Below are 22,340 nucleotides of genomic sequence, written 5' to 3'. Positions count from 1 at the left end.
TGAGGCTTTCTTCGCCCTGCTTTCCAACACTTTTTGGTGGCTTCGGGAAGGGTAGGTTGGAGGACTCTAAAAGTTTGTCGTGATAGTCCAGGGAGCTTAGTTTTTTTACAACTTGGGAATTAAAATAATAATAATCAAAATAAACTCTTAATTTGGGTTTGTTCTCCAGTATACCTGTATGCGTGCTAAGAGAATAAATTGCTGGCGATTTTATTCAGTAGTGAGTCCAGCAGGTGTGTCAGTGTTAGAATTTACTGTGTAGTTTTAGGAAAATGGTTTGCTTTTGTGCCTTTTCCTGTGCCGGAGCACTGGACGGTATCTTTTTGTAAGTTCGGTAGCACCACCTTGACGTTGGAGACAATCTCTCTCCTGGTGTTGGCCACCTGACCTAGGACAGAACACCACCCAGTACATTCTGCTTTTGGTACTGCAATTTTGGATATGCGGTTCTGCTTCCTGGGCCCGTTTCCTTGGTCTCTGATGCGAAGGAAAAGGTATCAGAAATGTGCCCTTGGCACATTTGAGAGGGAGGAGAAATGCTGTAGGTTTTTTTTTTCTCCCATTAAAGTTTTCACATATTGGCAATTTAAGCCCAAAGCATTGTTTACCACCTGTCAGACTCACTCCAAAGTGTAAGGATTAACTAATAAAAGATTTGTAAAATGCTTCCTGAATCTAAAATTCCATAAATATGCTAAATAGTAATAATCCACCCATTGTTAAATTTATGTAGCTTCTTCTGCCATGCATACACAATGATTTAGATGCATGTTTCCTGTCAATTAAACAATGAGTTTGGAGTAAAATAATGAGTTCAATTCACATTCTATGAAACTTTGAAATAAAATTTCTCCCATAAGGCAGCATCGGCAGAGAATCATAAAGTAAGCAACATTTCAAAAAGCTGTATATGGAATGGCATTTACCTTATGGTTGGGGGAAAAGGGACCCAGTGAACTTCAAACACTGAGAAATATTCAGTGCTGTTTCATGTGTGTCTGAATGATACACATTCCCTAACATTTTGTTAAGTCTTTGGGGACAGCATGCAGGCTTTGGGGGACAGCTGTCCACAATAGCTGTCCATTTTAACCTATGAGATATGCCTCTTGATATTTTAAGGCTGAAGTCCATTCTGTGGTTTTGTTCATAGACAGTGAAGAAAATCTTCATTGTTACTTAGGTATATTATTCTTTCTTCCAGTATCATGGTTTGATCTTCAAACCTTACAAATCACTATTGTTGTAATAGCCTACAGATAATTGGTTCGTCCCCAGTTGATTGAATGACATGTTAAAATTTTTTTCTTAGTGTGTTTTTAAGGTTTATTTTATTTTATTTGAAAGTTACAGTTACAGACAGCACTTCTATCTGCTAGTTCACTCCCTAGATGGCCACAGTGGCCAGGGCTGGCCCAGGCCAAAGCCAGGAGCCAGGAGCATCATCTGGGTCTCCCACATGAGCAGCAGAGACCCATCTTCCGCTGCTTTTCCCAAGCCATTAGCAGGGAGCTGGATCAGAAGTGGAGCAGCTGGGACACGAACCAGCATCCATATGAGATGTCAGCGTTGTAGGCTGCAGCTTTACTGGCAATGCCACCATGCCAGCCCTTCTTGGCCTGTTATTAATGAGATGTGTCATTCTTTTTGTTATTAGCATCCTAGAGCAAAACTTGTTTATTCTATGCTGATTTTTAAGTATAGACATTGATATGGGTGGTCTTTGCTATTTTAGTAAGACAGCTATGGATTTTCCACTAGCAGATTAAACTGTGAACAAAACCAAGAAGTTGTGACTTTTTCCTGGACATCTTGCCACTCCAGTCGCTATGTCTTCTCATCTCCTCTTCTAAGTTCTCGCAGATGGACAGCTGCTAAATAGGCTGCAGCCTGATATTCCAGAATGTCCCCTCTGCCACCTTCCTTCTTCACGCAGGCTGCATAACTTCTGCCCTATTTTCTTTTGACTTTCCAACAGCATGGCATGAGTGAAAATGCACTAGATAAAAAGTAAGAGCTTGCATTTATTAGGCAGCTATGATGCCCTGGCCCCTGTGTCATATTATCTCATTAAATCCCTGTAGCAGCCTGATGCGGTAGATGTTGTCTGTATTTCAAACAAAAGGAAACAAGTACAAGCAGTTTATGAGTAAAAGAGCAGGGACTGGAACCAACGCAGTCTGGCATGTCCTGCTGAATGGTAATCTCTAACTAAGAAGAGTTCAGATTCTGGACTGAAGTCTGGAAGATTTGCCCATTAAATCACTGCCCATTTGACACTGGGCCTCTGGTTTCCTTCCTCTAGTTTTAGATTAAATTATCTCTCAGAGATGGAAGGAACTGTTCCAGGATTCTGTTTGCCAAGCACATAAGCTGTTCCTCCCACAGGATTCCAGAATCTGCTTTCCCCTGCCCTGCCCCTTTCTGCGTCCTCCACCCTACCGCCTGTTTATCTCCTTCCTTCTGGTCTGAGTAAGTCTTACTTCCTCCAGGAGGCTTTCCCTGAATATCCTGTGGTTATTCTCTATCTCAGCCCTTAGGGAACACTCACAGCACTGATAACAAACTGAAGTTATTTTGTTTATATCTCCATTACTCATAGTTGTTGTTTTTATCCTCTCTGTCTCTCTCTCTCTCTCTCCCTTTCACTGTTGTAGTCCCAAAGCCAGTAGTAGTGATGAATGACACATAAGTTGTTGGTCACTCAGTATATTTTGAATGAATGGTCTCTCATAAGGGACACGTGTGAATGACTAATATATTGTCCTTTCATTGGGCTAACCTAAATGAAGCATCGTTGAACTTACACCATTAGAAAGAATGAGCCTGAATTATGAATGAAGATCTGAGTGCAATAATAGAGACAACAGGGCAGCCTCAGGCCCACAGGACAAATGGACTGACTGCACGTTGTTCAACTCCCGTATTTGATAGCAGAGAAAACAGAACCTCAAATTGATAATAGAAGCCTGGTTCCAAAAGATACTTTAGAGATCAGTCATTGGTTGATTGATAGAAATTGAAGTTCCAAAAAACAAGAGTCCAGAAAGCATAGAACCTAAGCCTTCTGACTTCTGTTCACCAAGAGGTCAAAACCCTTGTGAGTCCACCCAGTCAACAGGGTTATGTAGCTTTGAACATTGGCACTTTCTTTCAGAACCCCCAAACAGCCTTGGGTTGCCCAGACCAATCCTAGATAGCAGCATTAGAATATCCTACATGGATAGTCTATTTTTTTAAATTTTTCTGGCCTGTATAGACTTCAGTGCAGTCATTTACTATTTTAATGATCCATCAAGCAGCCTTTTAATGGTTATCATTAGTTTATCAATTCTCTTTAAATGCTTGGAAGCTTCAAATGGAAAATTTACAGTGCTGAGCGTTTAACACTAACGTAATAGATTCGATATACATTTAAAAGATGATTGATATTTTGAACTCTGAAGTTTTGGTGGCTTATCTTTAAGGACATAAAATGATAGCTTTTCTTCTCTAAAATGAGGAGATAGCTTTACTAGAGTATTACATCCAATTAACAAGTAGTTCTTAAACTTTAGAGGGATAAAAATCATCTGTAAAGCTTTTTAAAAACTCAGATTGCCTGGAGCCATTCCGTGCAGTTCTGAATTAATAGGCTTAAGATTGCGCCCAGACAATCGCATTTTTAGCAATTTCTCAATCAAATGATCTGAAGCTCACAATTTGAGGTCCAATAATAATTTGGTGGTTTTTTCCCAGGCTGCTCCTAAAAAGGACTTTTTATAAACAGGTAGTTGAGAGAAATTCAATGTGTTTGAATCTAGCAGGTAGCAGTGGTAATCAAAGTTGGTTTCCTAGAAATGGTGTGTGTATTGGTCAGCTTTTTATTACAATAACAATATCTCTGAGATGGGTTAACTTACAAAGAAAAGTTTATTTGGTTCACACTTTTGAAGGCTCGAGGGCATGGCTGGCACTTGGATCAGCTTACTTGTGGTGCAAGGGCTTTGGTCTGTGTAACATCACTGCAGATGACAATGGCACGAGTACATGGGGTTACAAACGATCACAAATGCTAATCAGGATGCAAGAGAGAGAAAGGCTAGGCTTGCACCTTTTATAACAACCCTCTCAATAATACAGTTCCTGGGTTTATTACTAACTCTAAATCGAGAATGTTCCAAAATGTTTCTGTTGTGTCACAAAAATAAATTGGTAATTAGGAATAAGAGTTGAGTATTAAGTTCTTTGAGGAAATAATAAAGACCCTTGCACTCTAAATATTTACATTCTGTATGGCTGAAAGAGAAGATTAATGTTCATAAAATATTAAGTGACAAATTTGCTGATCAATTACAGGATGCTCAGTTAAATTAGGATTTCAAATACACAAGTATTTGCTTTAGTATGAATAAGTCCCATATAATGTTTGTTGTAATTTTTTATTGATTTATTTGTTTATTATTTGAAATGCAGAGAAACAAAGATCCCCTGTCTTCTGATTCACTCCCCAGATGCCTACAACAGCTGGAGATCAATCTGGTTGAAGCCAGGAGTCAGGAACTCAATCTGGATCTCCCATGTGGGTGGCAAGGACCCAACTACTTGAGCCCTCACCCTGCCTTCGAGGGTGCACATTTGTTAACAGGAAGCCAGAATTGGAAGCAGAGTTGGGACTCAAATCCAGGTACTCCAAATGGGATGTGAGCATCCCTAGCAGTGTCAACCACTGTGCCAACACCTGTCCCCCTCCCTTCCCAGTGTAATATTTTTATTTGCTAAATCTGGCAACACTACTCAGGGAATATTAGCACTTTATGACATGAGTATCCAGAAATTGAAGATGCTGAGTAGTTGTTAAACTTTGAGAAACTGATGAAAGCTCTGGATGTGTTCCTGAGAAAAATACTCAATGGCATATGTCATAGGAGTCTTCACACTGTTTTGTGGGCATCAGGCTGCTGAAGCTGTCGGGGACACCAGTAACCTGCAGTGGTAGGCAGCAGTGACAGACTCCTCAGGTGACTCTGGGCTGGAGATGTCTAGAGGATGACTTGGTAAAGTGGAATTTGCAGTGATAAGAGCAATAGAATGGGGCCGGCGCCATGGCTCACTTGGCTAATCCTCCGCCTGCAGCGCCGGCACACCAGGTTCTGGTTCCAGTTGGGGTGCCGGGTACTAGTCCCGGTTGCCCCTCTTCCAGGCCAGCTCTCTGCTGTGGCCCGGGAGGGCAGTGGAAAATGGCCCAAGTGCTTGGGCCCTGCACCCACATGGGAGACCAGGAGAAGCACCTGGTTCCTGGCTTCGGATCGGCGCAGCGCCGGCTGTAGCAGCCATTAGGGGAGTGAACCAATGGAAGGAAGACCTTTCTCTCTCTCTCTCTCTCTCTCTCACTGTCTATAATAACTCTGTCTCTCTCTCTCTCTCTCACTGTCTAACTCTGCCTGTCAAAAAAAAAAAAAAAGCAGTAGAATGTAGCTGGATTGTGGGTGGGAAGATATCTGAAGCTTTGAGAGGAAGCAGAGTCCCTTAGGCCCTGAGGGTAGTAGTTAGTGTAGAATACTGGGCAATTAGGTTAGGAAGGTTAAAAAAAAAAGTCTGGATAGTGGACAGCCTTACATTCTAAAGGATATAGATAGTATACATCCTATCTGTGTTGGGAAATAGAGGGTCTTTACTGAAGTGTTGGGTGGCAGAAAGAACATGATCAAAAGAAAAGAACTAGTACAATAGGAAGCCAGAGCTTCAGAGTCAATAGGCCATTTACAAGCTGGGAGGTGTTTGACGTGTGAGCAACCTCTGTGGACCCCCATCTCCTGGGAATAATAATAGAAGACAATAATTGGACTATTGGGAAGATTAAAAATGAAGTTGTATAGTGTTTACCACAATGCATAATAATGCATACATATTCAGTTAATGGTACCTAAGTACCATGATATGCTATTACTGCCCCTGCCATTAGTGAAGGCAGAGTAGTCTCCCACAGTTTTTGTGAATGCTTTTGGGAAAGTGAAAAAAGGTTGGGGGAATGATTACATGATTTCTAGATTTGGATATAGTTTTAAAATTTCAATCTGAAATTTTATGATCAAAAAAATAGTAAGGAAAAAGAAACAGCAAGGGCAGAAACGAGATACAAATTAATATTTGTTCTTTGAATTGAAAATTTTAATGTGAGTACATTCAGGCCTCCATTCTTTCCCCTAAGAGGGAATGATACAGATAATTCAGATAGTTTATGCTGATCCAGAGTAATAGCAAGCTTTTTAAAAATTATATGTGTTGCTCATGTTAGCAGATTTGCCATCTTATTTATTGTACTTTGACTGATATTTTAATTAATTAGCCCACAATTGCTTGGTGCCTTCAGTGAATTGCCTGGGAAGTACAGCGCAAAATTCCATGACCTCAGTGCCATAGGCATCTTGTCGGTAAATTATTTGTTTAATATACTCCTAACGCATTTAGTGCTAATAATGTGAGAAGTACTTATGATCTTTAGTCACATCTTAATCTAACAATTTCAGCAACTAGGGTTGTGTAGAGCATTTTCCCAGCCATAGAGTACAGTGTTCCTTTTGCCAAGAATTTTTAGCCCCAATTTTATTATGTATTCTTTTCTCCTAGTTGTCCATTTTCAACTTTAAGGTGATTGATGCCTTTCTAAAGAGCTTTGAGTTTCAAACTGTGCGTTAAAGTGTCTGGACCCTAGAATTTACTTGCTTTGTAACCCTGTACTAGAGAACAATACAGAGCTGGTTTAAGGGACATCATAGTTACATGGATGACAGTGATTGTTTATTTTGTCTCTATTAGACACCGCAAGGACATCTCCCATCATGCCTTAAAGATGATAGGCTCAAATGTTTATTGGATGAGTTTAACATATAATAAAATGCATTGCATCTTCTTCCCATGAGGATTTCTTTCACTTACATTATGAAATCTAACTTAGAAAAAAAAAATAAGAAAGGGTAAAGATGATACAGATATTTAAGGACTAAAGTACTGACCAGATGCATTGGGAAATCTATCATCCATAATTTTGTTTCAGATTTATTTATTTGAAAAGCAAAGAGAGAGAGAGATCTTCTATCCACTGGTTTGTTCCCAAAATGCCTTAGAGAAAAATCTCTCTCTCCCCAGAATAGCTGCTAAAAACCTGGCCCTGCAGTCGGTGCTAGAAAAACAACAGTAAACATGCAGGCTTGACCGCTGAGACCTCAGGGCACTTTTAGCCTGGTAAGAGTGAGGATGGGCAATAACATCCAGGTTAGATACTCAGACAAGCTATAAATAAAACCTAGTAATGTAATAGAAAGTAAGTCAGATTAGATGGTCAGAGAAGTCTCTCTGAGGAGGTGACACAGAAGGCAAGATCTCGGGGAAGAACATTCCAAGCAGAAGGATCAGCTAATATAAGGGCTGGAAGGGAGACACAGGCAGGTTCCAATCCAACGTCCTCTAGAAAATATGAATGGTAGGGACCTACGTTGTGGCGTAGCAGATAAAGTCTCTGCTCGTGACACCAGCATCCTATATCAGAGTGCTGATTTGTGTCCTGGTCACTCTGCTTCTGATACAGCTTCCTGCTGATGTGCCTGGGAAGACAGCAGATGATGACCCAAGTACTTGGGCCCATGCCACCCATGTGTGAAACTCCAATGGAGTTCCTGGCTCCTGGCTTCACCCTGGCAAAGGCCCCTCTGCCGTAGGCATTTCAGGAATGAACCAAAAAAATATTCTTTCAGTTTGTCAAATATGTAAAGACTAAGTTATGTCTTCTGGAGTTATTTACTGCAAAGAAGTAGTGTTTAAATTTTTTTGGTTCACATTCACCTTTCAGAATTGGGTTAAATTTTTGAAACGCTTCCTTAAAAAAAATTTCCATGCATAGTTTTGGGCATATGTTTTTTGAGAGTCTGTGGATCTCAGGCTAAGAATCTCAGCTCTATAACTGTATTATAAATAAATATTAAGAAAATCTAATTATACTATTTAGTGAAATATCACAAAAAAATTAATTACTAGCAGTAATAGTATGTTAATGTTCATACATTTATGGTAATAAATTACATGATACCTTAAAATTTTTTGCACTCTGCATAAGAGAAAAAAGATTACCTATAAATATTATATATTTTATTTATATGCTGGAAGGGATTTAACGCTTACCGAGAAAGGCTAATAAAAATACATACTGTACAGCAATATAAAATATATTCCAAATAGGTAAGGAAAAATTATTCCAAGGAAAAAATAAGGCTAAGAACATAAGATAGGGCCAGGAGAGAGATTCATACTGAAAATTTATGCCATGAAATTCAACAGTCTTGCTAGAAGATAGTAACAAATTTTATTCTCAGTTTTTTAGCAGCCAATGCAAAAGAGGAAAAAAAGCCAGTAATGCCTTGCAGAGGGTCATATTTTATAGAAACTTACACATGAATATATGTATATGTATTTTAATAGAAAAATGCTTTTCAAAAAAAGGAATCTTGAGTGGAGTAATAAGGAATAGAGATTGTTTCCTTTTGGCATATGCCCCTGTACATAAGATTGAAATAATCCATAAAAAATAATCCTCAAAACTGACTAGCACTTTGGATGTGGATAATTAAGATTTTATGGCTTCCTGTAATTTTGGTTGGCACTAAACTTTTGGAAGGAGGCCTCAATAAGCCAGTAAGGTGGGACCTGGGTTGGGAAGGGTGGTGATGAAGATAAAGGGGCTTCCATATTTTTTTTACAGCCACTGTTTTTACCTCACTAAGCAGTGACACCTCTAGTCCACACCCTCACTTTTTCTATCCTTAGGTACTGTTCAGTGAAACATCTGCCCTTAAAGGAGCATGGACCTTGGACATTGACTGACACAAGTGGTTCCTCCTAACCTTAGTTTCCTTGGATAAGAGTCCACCCGGGACTTCTATACCTTCCCTCTGAGACAGCAAATACAATAACTCGGTTCTGAGAACATTCTGTGGATTTGTGGCATTCTCAGAGGGCTATAAATAGATCACATTGGCAGCTTTATTTGTCATTCTTAAAGGGAGCATGTTTCTCCCCTTTGTGCCGAATAGAAATGAGAGGAATGTGGAATGTTGTTACTTTAATAATTGCAAAAAAAATTGATAGTATTCTAATTTACAAAATTTATTTCATGCCGGGAGCAAGGGATTGTATTTGGAATGTAACTGAGGGAAAACATCTTATGCAACATTTTAGTTTTGCCTATTTATTGAGATCTTGATACAGATGCTAGAATTCTGTCACCATATGGAAGTGGAGACAATTATATTGCATTTAATGATAGGGATTTTAGAAGCTAGCATATAAAATAAGCATCCCCAACAGAATATCCACAATCTAGAGACTTAAACATTTTTGAAATCTTTTCTCCCTTCCTCACCTTGCCCTGACTCTAGCCCAATATATGAAGTAGCAAAAATGGTAAGACTAGGATTAGAAAACACAGCCTTCATATTTTAACACATCTCTTATATGATAAAAGCTGTAACTTTTCCCAAGATTATATTTTTCATTTAAGGAATTCCTATCATCTCCCTCCACCCTCTACTGGATATGAATAAGAAGTCCTCCTACGTTAATTTCTTAAATCCATCCAAAGTTTTCATTGCTCTTGTGACTGATTATCCACACTGTGTGTATCTTTAGTATTTTTAAAAACACTAGGCTATGGCAGATTTTTCTCACGGAATTTATATCTATGTTTATTTGCATACTCATTTCATACACTCATATTTTCAATTGAGTCATGTTTATTGATTACCTGCTCTATGCCAAACAATGCTAGGATGCAACAAATTGTATCAGGTATTCCCTGCTGTCATCTGGCCTACTAGTGGAGAAAACAGATACAGAAAGAATGACACAAATAAATATGAAATTGAAAACTGTTCTAAGTGCTGCAAAGGAGAGATACAAGGTTCTTGAAAATGAGATTAAATGATGCACAGGAGTTAGCTAGACTGGGAGTACATGCAGAAAGCATGCTGTACAGGAAAGCTCTTTAGCAGAAGAAAGCATGGACAGTGGGAGAGACTGAGGGGAGGCCAAAGTGTCTGGAGTAGAGAGAGCAGGGGTGACCTACTTCAGTCCAGTGATGTAAACAGGGAATAACATGAATGGTTTTCCAGTCATATCAAGGAATATACTGTCACCCTAAAACCAGTGGAAAAAATTGGAGTTTTTGTCTCAATTTTTCTTAGTGGTGGGGGGTGGTGGAGGTTGTGGCTAATTGCATTGGTTTCTCTTGATCTTATCCAAAAGTCAAACTGATAATTGCATCAATTTCAAAAAAAAAAAAAAATCTGTTCACAATGTCAAGAATGGATTGGCAAAAAGCAAAATCTATGAACACACATTGAGCATTTCCAGTAGATACTTTTCAGTGAGCCTAGGGGAAGAAGGATGAGGCATTGGCAATTCCAAAAAGTAAATGATAGGCCATATTTTGAGATATTATATATAGCCCATGAGGAAGTGTCAGGGAACAATGGAAGAGTAAACATGTTTGCAAAGACAGATGCTAAGTTTGGTGTTGTACGTGTTGATATTGGATCTTCTTGAGGCATCAAGAAGGAAGCAGACTTAGGATTATGGGTTGGAGCATGTCAATGAGGTCGGGGATTTGGATATAAACTTGTGAGTCTTCTTCACATTCATGGATCTGGAGATGGATGGATATGATTCCTTAGAGAGAAATTTATGAAGTGAGTGATGGAAGAGAACACTGGGACCAAACCCATAATGGCATGGTAGTGAGGGGTGACTCCATAAAGCTGATCACCAGGAGGAATAGCAAAAGAAATCGAGGAGAATCCAGGTGATTACTGAATCATGGAGGGCAAGAAAATAATAAGAGTTTCAGAAAGTTTGAGGTTGAATGAAGACTGAGAAATGTTTGTTTTATTGAGAAAGTGTGGAGAACATTGATCAGGAGAGAATTGTTTTTGAGATAAAAAGAAATTGCTACATGATATGGATGGGAAATGTGATTGTACCTGATTATGTCTGTGGTCCTGCTTGTTTGACATTTTTGCATGTTTGTATTTTGTATATATAGATTATTTTTTTTATTTGACAGGTAGAGTTGTAGACAGTGAGAGAGACAGAGAGAAAGGTCTTCCTTCCGTTAGTTCACCCCCCCCCCCAAATGGCCGCTATGGCCAGCGCTGTGCTGATCCGAAGCCAGGAGCCAGGTGCTTCTTTCTGGTCTCCCATGTGGGTGCAGGGGCCCAAACACTTGGGCCATCCTCCACTGCCTTCCTGGGCCACAGCAGAGAGCAGGACTGGAAGAGGAACAATTGAAACTAGAACCCGGTGCCCATATGGGATGCCGGTGCTGCAGGCTGAGTATTAACCAAGTGAGCCACAGCACTGGCCCCTTGCATATATATTATAAAGATACTTGTGAAGCAGATGTGATAGGAACTTCATTTTGACATGTAGGTGACTACTAGCAAGGGAGAAACAAGGAGAGAGTTTGGGCATAGAACTATCTGGGTCTTGGGTTCTTGGGTCTGAATTGGAGAGAAAATTTGAACCAGGGAGTTTTATGAGCACAGAGAGTTTTATGAGCAGAGCCCCACCTGTTCCTCCAATCAGTGTTGCTCTAATGGTCAGGGTAAATAAATGTCCAACAAGCAGTGTTGACTTGCTGCCTCCATTGGCTGGTGTTGCTGTGTGGAGGAGGGTGCCTGCAAGGTGAGACTTCCCAGAGCACCTGCTCAGTGGCTTCTGTGAGATGAGCTGCACCCTCAGTTTTCCGTGCTGCTCCTGGGTCAACACAGAACTTTGAACCCACCCAGAGGAAAGGCAGTGTGGAAGTCACTGTCTGAGCATAGTGACTAGAGTGTAAACTGATTACATTGAAGTGGTTTGGGCTGCAAATGGGAGGTAAGAAGAGAAGGCTGATCGCCAGTAATTAGTAATTTGGCTATGAAAGGGAAGTAAGGTGGAGGGCAGCTGGAGAGAGCTAAGTGGGTGAGTAAGCATTTATTCATCCAACCAATATTAAGCTATCTTACATTTCACAGGCATTAGGATCAACACTAGGAAGACATATTCCATCTCTCCTGGAAAATCTACCATGATACATACTTATGCCATAAAATACATTCATGTGCTAATCTCAAAGTATCTTATGATGCAGTTCATTAAAACAAATGCAGCATTTTTCCTCAGCTGTGAACACTTCTTTATTAAATGGTCCAACACATTTGTGTTTTTAAAAAGTGTGAAAAATAACACATCTACCTGTGCTTGTTTTTCCCCCCTCATCATGTTTTCCTTTCATTCCTTTTGTCTTTCAAAACTGGAAACTTCCTCTTGTCACTTACTATTCAGAAAAAATATTTTCTAACATTTTATCCTTAGTCCTATGTTCAGACCGTTCATGGGGCTATTTGACTTTTTAAAATTAATCTATGGCTGGTGCTATAGCGCAGCGGGTTAATAACGCCCTGGCCTGAAGCGCCGGCATCCCATATGGGCTCCAGTTTGAGTCCCAGCTGCTCCACTTCTGATCCAGCTCTCTGCTATGGCCTCGGAAAGCAGTAGAAGATGGTCCAAGTCCTTGGGCACCTGCACCCACGTGGGAGACCCGGAAGAAGCGCCTGGCTCCTGGCTTCGGATTGGCACAGCTCTAGCTGTTGCAGCCAATTGGGGAGTGAACCATCGGATGGAAGACCTTTCTCTCTGTCTCTCTCTCTGCCTTTCCTCTCTCTGTGTAACTCTGACTTGCAAATAAATAAATAAATCTTTTGAAAAAACTAATCTATTATTTATAGAGCACCCACAGCACTTAAACATTGATCATTAACTCCATGGGAATTAGAAACGTGAATAGGCTTTCCTTAGTAAAATTAGAAACTTTTGGAAAACACAGATAGTCCTGGATATATGGATGCCCAAAATAAAGGCCAAAAATGCAATTTTCATAGTAAGAGTACAGTTAAGGATTCTGAGTTTGTGGAGGAGTATACAGTGAATTCTTACTTACAGATTCAGCAGGATCCCTGAAGGCAGTGGTGGGTGGTAAAAGATGAACATTTCAAACAGCAGAAAGCTACAAACCAAGGTCTGGGATGCAGGAAATCGTACTTTGAGGGTGAGGGATACCAAGGGAGATGATTTAGTATGACTAGAGAGGTTATGTGGAAAGTGACAAATTTATTAATTACAGATCATGGAAAGCTTTGATAAAAAAGTTTCTACCTGACCCCACAGGGATCTCTTGAGAGCTGGTGGAAGTTTTCAAGCAAGAGGAGAGTCAGGAAGTTTAGGAAAAAGACTGGGATCGCCTAGAAAGCTGGGAAATGATGGAGATTGAAAGCAGCGAGCACATTGGCCAGCGCCACGGCTCACTTGGCTAATCCTCCACCTGCGGCACCAGTACACTGGGTTCTAGTCCCGGTTGGAGCACGGGATTCTGTCCCGGTTGCCCCTCTTCCTGTCCAGCTCTCTGCTGTGGCCTGGGAAGGCAATGGAAGATGGCCCAAGTCCTTGGGCTCTGCACCCACATGGGAGACCAGGAAGAAGCACCTGGCTCCTGGCTTCGAATCGGCACAGCGCGCCAGCCGTAGCGGCCATTTGGGGGGTGATCCAACGGAAGGAAGACCTTTCTCTCTGTCTCTCTCTCTCCTCTCTCTCACTGTCTAACTCTGTCAAGAAAAAAAAAAAAAAAAAAAAGCAGTGAGCACATCAGAGGGAAGCCTTTGCCTGCATGGGAGATGGTGGCTAGTGTGTGGGAGATGGTCTGCATTCTCTGAACTATAACGGTGGTCTAGGGCCCAAAAATGGAAAATAGATGTCTTTTTGTGCACAGAGGCCATAATCAATTAAATTTGTGTGCTGTGGGGAGTTACAGTAATGGAGTGAGAGAAGGAAGATGGCACCAGCAATTCAAGCCAGGGAAAGTGACAGTGCCATTGATTTTAGTTGCAGAAAGAAAAGCAAATTCAAGAGAGGATGAGGATGAGGCTGCCCTCTGGAAAAGTATAACATGATGTAGTTTAAGATATGAGTGTGGGGCCGGCACCGTGGCTCACTAGGCTAATCCTCCGCCTTGCGGCGCCGGCACACCGCGTTCTAGTCCCGGTCGGGGCTCCAGATTCTGTCCCGGGTGCCCCTCTTCCAGGCCAGCTCTCTGCTGTGGCCAGGGAGTGCAGTGGAGGATGGCCCAAGTGCTTGGGCCCTGCACCCCATGGGAGACCAGGATAAGCACCTGGCTTCTGCCATCGGATCAGCGCAGTGCGCTGGCTGCGGCGGCCATTGGAGGGTGAACCAACGGCAAAAAGGAAGACCTTTCTCTCTGTCTCTCTCTCTCTCACTGTCCACTTTGCCTGTCAAAAAAAATAAAAGATATGAGTGTGAATGAAACTGCTGCCAACTGGAAAGTCTTCTGGAAGGTTTACATTTAAGATAGGGCGTAAGAGGGAAATTCAGGGGAGTTTTCTGGGATGTGAGAAGAGAAGTATTAGGAAACCAAGAAGAAGGTTGATTTCAAGGAAGAAGCCTCGTGCTGTGATTTGTTGCATTGGTGTGATTGTTTGGTTGTATCTTTTCCCTTTCTCTTCCTTTCCCCTTTGGAATGTCTCCCATGAAATGGGCTATGTGAGTGTCAGAACATCTCACATCTGCATCCATACTTCATCTTTGCAGCTGTACCCTATGTTTATTAAGGAGCAACAGTGGCCTGGAGTCACCAGCAATCAATGGCTTCAACCAGAAACTCCCCACTATGGAGAAAGTGACTTAAGGAACTATTTGTGTGTGTGTTAGGAAGGCACAGAATGGTCAGAGAGCTGGCTGATTTGCTAGTTAGAAGCTATCAGGGGGCCGGCGCCGTGGCTCACTTGGCTAATCATCCGCCAGCGGCGCCGGCATCCCATATGGGTGCCGGTTCTGGTCCCGGTTGCTCCTCTTCCAGTCCAGCTCTGCTATGGCCCAGGAGGGCAGTGGAGGATGGCCCAAGTGCTTGGGCTCCTGCACCCGCATGGGAGACCAGAAGGAAGCACCTGGCTCCTGGCTTTGGATCAACACAGCTCCAGTCGTAGCAGCCATTTGGGGGGTGAACCAACGGAAGGAAGACCTTTCTCTCTGTCTCTTTCTCTCGCTGTCTGTAACTCTACCTGCCAAAAAAAAAAAAAAAAAGAAGAAGAAGAAGAAGCTATCAGGACTATATTTAGGATGTTGCTGAGTCAAACTTTCAGCTGTCTCTAGGAATAATATAATTTTTATGAAATAAGAGATATCTCCAAGCAAAACTACTGTTTTGACCTTCAATTTCACACTAATTAGCCGCTCTTTTTTTTTTTTAAGAAGATTTATATATTTATTTGAAGGCAGAATTACAGAGAGGCAGAGACAGAGAGAGAGAGGGTCTTCCATCTGCTGGTTCACTCCCCAGATGGCTGCAACGGCTGGAGCTGTGCCTATCCGAAGGCAGGAGCCAGGAGCTTCTTCCGGCTCTCTCACATGGATAGCCAAGCTGGGCAAGGCTGAAGCTAGGAGCCAGAAACACACTCTAAGTCCTCCCACTTCAGTGGCAGGGACCCAACTTGAGCCCTCACCCGTGCGTCCCAGGCATTAGTAGGACGTTCGATTGGGAAGCTGAGCCTGGACTTGAACGTAGGCACTCCAATGGGATTTCGTTAATCTTTTGAAGCCACCTCCAGTTCCTCAGGTAAAGAGAGCATAAATAAATACTTTCATTGTTAACCAAATGTCTTTTCACATATCATCTCTTCTGATCATCAGAAAAGTCCCAGTGAATAGCTCATATTATTACTTTCCCCTGAGACATAAGGGAAATGAGCCTTGGTGAGATTAAGGACTTAAAAGTTCACTCCGACAAATCTTGTGAGTGGGACTCGACCCCAGGCATTCCATCTTCAGAAGCAATAGTCATTTCAACCTTTATTCTTTAGCTTTTCTTAGCAGCTAGAAGATTTGGGTTTGTAAATGGCATGTAGTTGACTTGGATGGCTCTTGTACTGATGAGAAATAGTCACTGACATAAGAAACTAATATTGTTTGAGTAGTTTTCTTCTTGATGAGACGTTCCATGCTTGTATCTCCTTCCTAGGTTTTATAACAATCAAGCAGTACATGAAAGAGGCATCTTCATCAAGTTTTCTTGATTAAATTATGAAAATGGAGTTGAAGCTTTGTTTCCCAGTACATGTGGTAAGTAATTATTAATTTGGGTAACAGAGTGGGCTTTCCCTTTTATAATTTTCTTACAATATTTAACAAAGAAATGAAATGCTTCCGATGTAATGGTACAACTTATGAATAATGTCTAGATTTGTCTTCAGAATGTTTTATAAAAAAGTAAAAATGGTTCATGTTTTAGTTCACTTGTAGGTTTTATAAATTGTAGTTGACTGTTTTATCTGGTTTAGAATTAGAATCATTCTAACCTGTTTATGAGTTTTGATTATTATAATAACACAACTCTTCTATTCATTTTCTACACACTTAAAATTACTTAGTGAGCAGCATTTTTTTAAAGATTAATTTATTTATTTGAAAGAGTTACAGTGGCGGTGCCGTGGCTCACTAGGTTAATCCTCCACCTGCAGCACTGGCATCCCATATGAGCACTGGGTTCTAGTTCTGGTTACTCCTCTTCCAGTCCAGCTCTCTGCTGTGGCCTGGAAGGGCAGTGGAGGATGGGCCAAGTGCCTGGGCCCCTGCACCCGCATGAGAGACCAGGAAGAAGCATCTGGCTCCTGGCTTCGGATTGGTGCAGCGCCAACTGTAGCAGCCATTTGGGGGGTGAACCAACAGAAGGAAGACGTTCCTCTCTGTCTCTCTCTCTCTCTCTCACTGTCACTCTACCTGTCAAATAAATAAATAAATAAAAAAGAGTTACAAAGAGAGAGGGAGAGGTGAGAGGAATCTTTATCCATTGGTTCACTCCCAAGATGGGAGTGATTTATTTATTTATTTTGAAAGTCAAAGTTACAGAAAGAGAAGGAGGGAGGGAGGGAGGGAGGGAGGGAGGGAGGACGGGAGAGAGAATCTTCCATCTGCTAGTTTACTCCCCAGGTGGCTGCAACAGCCAGGGCTGGGCCAGGCTGAAGCCAGAAGCCAGGAGTTTCTTCCAGGTCTCCCAGGAAGGTAGCAGGGGCCCAGGCACTTGGGTAATCTTCCATTGCTCTTTTTAGGCCATGAACAGGGAGCTTGATAGAAAGTGAAACAGCCGTGACATGAACCGGTGCCCATACGGGATACTGGCATCACAAGCAGAGGCTTTACACACTACAGCACAACTTGGGCCTCAGTGAGTGGCATTTTGTGCAGAGAATTGACATGTGGACTCTGAAAAGTCATGGTCACAGACAAGGACGATTTAGAAATGGCCAGGTTGCTGAGCAGTGGTATTTTTCTTCCTCCCAAATGCCCTGGCTTGGAGCATCTATAAGGCTGGGTACTGACTGCCTTTAATTGGAAATATACGATGTCATTCTGCAAGTGATTAGAACTAGAGTTATCCCAAGTGAGCAAAATCAGCTTTTGAAGAAAGGATCACATTATTGACTTCTTCTCCCACCACCCCCGGTTGTGTGCCTGAAGGTCTTATAATGATTTGGAATGGGCAGTTGACTTTCCTTTGTGTACTCCTAAAATCATTTGTTATTTTCACTCCTCATTCTAGTTTATTTTTCTTTGTATGTTTATATGTTCTAATGCATATTTAAAAGAAAAATCTCTATAGGCAGCTGTGAATCTTGTAAAATTCCATTTATTCCAATGAATTAGGGAGGTGGGTATATCTGAATTTGTGGCAGTGCTGAATTATGGATTACTTTTAAACAAATGTGGCTTTTATTACCTTTAACTACATAGAGTAACTTCAACAAAACATTACAAAGCAGAAGTCCTTAGGAGACCTGTTATAATAAATCATATGAGCATGTTGTTATTAGCATATAGATTGGATATATGTAGGAGCTTGTAAAGTGCCCGAGGTTCCTTGAAAATTGTTTATTCTGCATCTAAGAAGTGTGCATATGACTGAAAATAAATGTTTAAAATACTATATTTTATCTACCTACAAGTAAAGTATTACAAAGCAAGGTAAGCATCAGCCCAGTTTATGTGCAAATTATCAAAAGACTTTAAATTTATTGAAGTTCCAAGTTAATGAGATATTACTATGTGTGCATAAATAACTTAAAGAATAAAATTTGCTGATCCTTCTCTCATATGGATATTTGTGCTAATGAATCAGGATCCTATTTAGACTATTAGTCCCCAAAGTAATTGCTTATTTGAAGAAGTTCTGTCTTATGGGTTTTTAGTTAATTAAATCCATTTACATTTTATGCACACATTTCAAATTCTCAAGTCCTGTTTTTCATAAGCTAGATTCAAATATGTGCCTGTAATAATACCTTTCATTAATGCATCCGTCTTTCATTTTTAAAGGAACTTTCAGAATAGCCATATGCATAGAGTACTTATTAATGAAATTATATCAATATTTTGGTAAACTCAATCCATTAAGTGCTATTTTTTAAAGTTTTCCTATTTGTAATGGTGATTACTGTGCTGAATATACTTTCAATTTCTAATGTTAATTTATTCAGTGATTCCTTTTTGCTCTGACTTTGCATATCAGTTTTTAACATTTAATAGGCCTTTAGAATCAAGCAATTTTTCTCTTCTTTATAAAATTTTTTGTTATTTTTATTTTAATTTTTAATTAGTTTTTAACAGTCATTGTGATTAGTAGATACAATTCTAAGAACATAATGCTCTTCCTTTCCTCCCTATTTCCCTGTCCCCCTCCTCCCACCCTCTTTCCTTCTCTGTTTCTTTTTTTTTTTTAGCTTTTAAGATAACATATTTTAAAATTACATCATAGTAAAAAGGCTTACTACTTCACTGAATAAGAAGTTTAACAAGGAAAAAGCAAGAAGACCCCAGTTTAGTGGGGATACAGACAACAGCTATAAACAATAGTTGAATGGAAAAATGACCATTTCACCCATATACAGTAAATTTTAAAGTAATTACAGATCATGAAAACTATAGTTGTATAAGATTATTAACCATTGGTTTCACAAAAGTATAAAACAAAGTTTTACAAAGCTAGTTGCAGCAATACTGATACCCACAGACATTTCTTACCTTTTTCTTTCTTTTCTGTGTATATGTGTGTTTGTTTGTTTGTTTGTTTTTTAAATTTTAGCTCCCACATATAAAGGAGGACATGTGGTATTTGTCTTTCTGGGTCTGGCTTATTGCACTCAACATGATATCTTCCAGTTGAGTCCTTTTTGCTGCAAGTGGTAGAATTTCATTCTTTTTTATAGTCAAGCAGCCTTTTCAGGGTACATGCATATTAGCTATTGGTCTTGCTACCCAGGTGGGAGATTACAGAAATACAGAACAAAACTTTTCCAATTCTAATATGTACTGAGAAACAGAGTATAATAATTCACAAAATTAGGCATACATTAAAAGTTATAGTTTTCTGCCGGCGCCACGGCTCAATAGGCTAATCCTCCACCTAGTGGCGCCGGCACACCCGGTTCTAGTCCCGGTCGGGGCGCCGGATTCTTTCCCGGTTGCCCCTCTTCCAGGCCAGCTTTCTGCTGTGGTCCGGGAAGGCAGTGGAGGATGGCCCAAGTGCTTGGGCCCTGCACCCCATGGGAGACCAGGAGAAGCACCTGGCTCCTGCCATCGGATCAGCGCGGTGCGCCAGCCGCAGCGCGCCAGCCGTGGGGGCCATTGGAGGGTGATCCAACGGCAAAAAGGAAGACCTTTCTCTCTGTTTCTCTCTCTCACTATCCACTCTGCCTGTAAAAAAAAAAAAAAAAAAAAAAAAAAAAAAAAAAAAAAAAGTTATAGTTTTCTGACAGTTCTCAAATATTTGAGTTAAAGTATATAGATTATAAAAATTGTAAATGTCTGCATTAGATCAAAACTATGGAAATCTTAGGTGCCATGAAAAAGATACTGAAGTTCGGAGAGTACAAGAGCAGAGGAGCAGGCTAGAGGAAGGAGGTGCTGGAGTCAAGAAGCTCCAGAAGACCCCAGCAGTGGGCTCAGGTTTAGAATCAACAGCATGACAAGATCAGATACGGGGAAAGGATGCAAGGGTAAGGGTTGGAAAGTAGATTTGAAATCCAGCTTTGGAATCATGCTTAACTGTCTATTGGTAGCTATTAGATGCTTATCCAGATATCTTAGAGTATATTTAGTTGTATTCCTTTGTACAAGAAAGACACATTTAGGAAGTATGTAAGTCCAAATTCCAGCCTCTGATTCTATCTAAATCATAAAAGAGTAGAGTATCCAAGTAGAAAAAAAGAAAGAGGGCCTACTAAATGGAGATAAATATGACACTTTGTCCTTTTTGGCTTTACTGGACAGTAGTGTACTTTTATCATCTTAACATGGAATTATATTGTAGGTATTAAAAGCAAAACAATTTTGGTATCATGAAAAACTCATACATCTTATAAGAAAACAAACAAATTTTATTCAATTAAATCTCACTGATTCATTTAAGCAGTGATCTATATAAAATCTAATATCAGTAGTCTCCTAAGAAGATATCATTTTCTTTGTTGCTAGAATTGCCCTAAGGAAACATTTCTTCTCATTTAGAGAAAGTAGAGATAAAGTACTTGTATTATTATTTGTATAAATTTTTAATACTGAATAAAACATTAGTGTTTAGCATAATATTGATTCTCAATGTAATATTCCTCCATAATGGCAAACTAATTGGCTAAAATTAAATCAGACAGATTCAAGAACCCTGAGAATAGACCATCTAACACTTGTAATTTTTTTTCATTACTTTCCGGAATTCCTATTAAAATGGAATTAACCTGTCAAATAAAAGAACACAGAACAATAAAAGTTCTGTGCAATATGTCATGTGTACCTTCCTTCCTTCCCACTGCTCCATCCCAAGGATGAGATACAGAAGTTACAGGATGGAACCAGTATTGTGGTATAACTGGTAAAACCACTGCCTGCAGTGCCAGCATCACACATGAGTGCCAGTTCTAGTCCCAAGTGCTCCACTTCCCATCCATCTCTCTACTAATATGCCTAGGAAAGCAATAGGCAACTCCTGACTTTGGCTTGACCCAGCCCTGGCCATTATGGCCATTTGGGGAGTGAAACAGTGGATGGAAGATTCTCTCTATCTCTCTCTCTTTCTCTCTCTCTCTCCATCTCTCCCTTACTCTCTCTTTCTGTAATTCTGCCTTTCAAATACAATAAATAAATTTTTAAAAAGATCTAAGGGCACTGTGGCCTCAGAATCAGCCCTTAAGGCATTCAGATCTGGCTTAAGAGCCCATGAGAGTATTTCAGGCATGGAAAGCCAAGACACTAGCAAAAAGGAAAAAGAATGACCTAAATGAAAGATCTCTGTGAGTGAGATCCCAGTGGAAAGAACAGGTCATCAAAGAATGAGGTACCTTTCTCTGAAGGGAGGAGAGAACTTCCACTTTGACTACAACCTTGTCTAAATATGATCAGAGTTGGTGAACTCAAGAGGCTTCCATAGCCTTGGCAACTCATGACAAGAGCCTCGGGTGATTAATGACGCCATAAACAAGAGTGTCAAATTGTTAAGTGAACAACAGGAGTCACTGTGCACTCATTCCTCATGTAGGATCTCTGTCCTTAATGTGCTGTACATTGTGATTTAATGCTATAACTAGTACTCAAACAGTATTTTTCACTTTGTGTTTCTGTGTGGGTGCAAACTGTTGAAATCTTTACTTAATATATACTAAACTGATCTTCTGTATATAAAGAGAATTGAAAATGAATCTTGAAGTGAATGGAATGGGAGAGGGAGCGTGAGATGGGATGGTTGCGGGTGGGAGGGAAGTTATGGGGGGGGCCATTGTAATCCATAAGCTGTACTTTGGAAATTTATATTCATTAAATAAAAGTTTTTTTTAAAAAAAAAAAAAGAGTTAAGGGATGAGGAAAAGAGAGCAGATAAAATTCATAGTGTAATAGTGTCAGGAGTGAGACAATCAGTATGAGTTCCACTTCTGTAACTTACTTTCCGTGAGACTTCAGGTATTTTGCTTATACCCCTTGGAGACATGGTTTCTTCATCAAGCACTACTACTCTAACAACACTGATGTTCTAGTGTGGTAGAGGAAGTGAAGTGGAGGTTCTTAGGGGGTTCATTTTGCCCACCGGGAGGCACTTAGCAATGACTGAGATTGTTTCGGCTCTCACAATTAGAGAGGGTGGGGTGTGTTAACTGGTATCAAGTGAGTAGAGACCAGGGACTCTGCAAATCATCCTTAGATGTACAGGACAGCCCCCTACA

At 40.5% G+C, this 22,340-nt stretch overlaps 1 protein-coding gene across 1 annotated transcript in view; it reads left to right on the top strand.

Moving 5' to 3' along the window:
* The window catches only part of LOC149121998 (uncharacterized), a 60,062-nt gene that overhangs the window by 810 nt on the left and 36,912 nt on the right, over positions 1-22,340 (top strand). The window contains exons 2-3 of the mRNA XM_089314933.1: positions 4,494-4,666; positions 16,097-16,197. Of these exons, the coding sequence (XP_089171059.1) occupies positions 4,494-4,666; positions 16,097-16,155 (232 nt within the window). The 3' untranslated portion in view covers positions 16,156-16,197. The remainder of the gene's footprint in view (positions 1-4,493; positions 4,667-16,096; positions 16,198-22,340) is intronic.

This window comes from Oryctolagus cuniculus, chromosome 15 (genome assembly GCF_051225735.1).
Source record: "Oryctolagus cuniculus isolate XC-2025 breed Fujian yellow rabbit chromosome 15, ASM5122573v1, whole genome shotgun sequence".
NCBI lineage: Eukaryota > Metazoa > Chordata > Mammalia > Lagomorpha > Leporidae > Oryctolagus > Oryctolagus cuniculus.
Note: the sequence above shows the minus strand (reverse complement) of the source record. Positions and strands in the feature narration are given on the sequence as shown.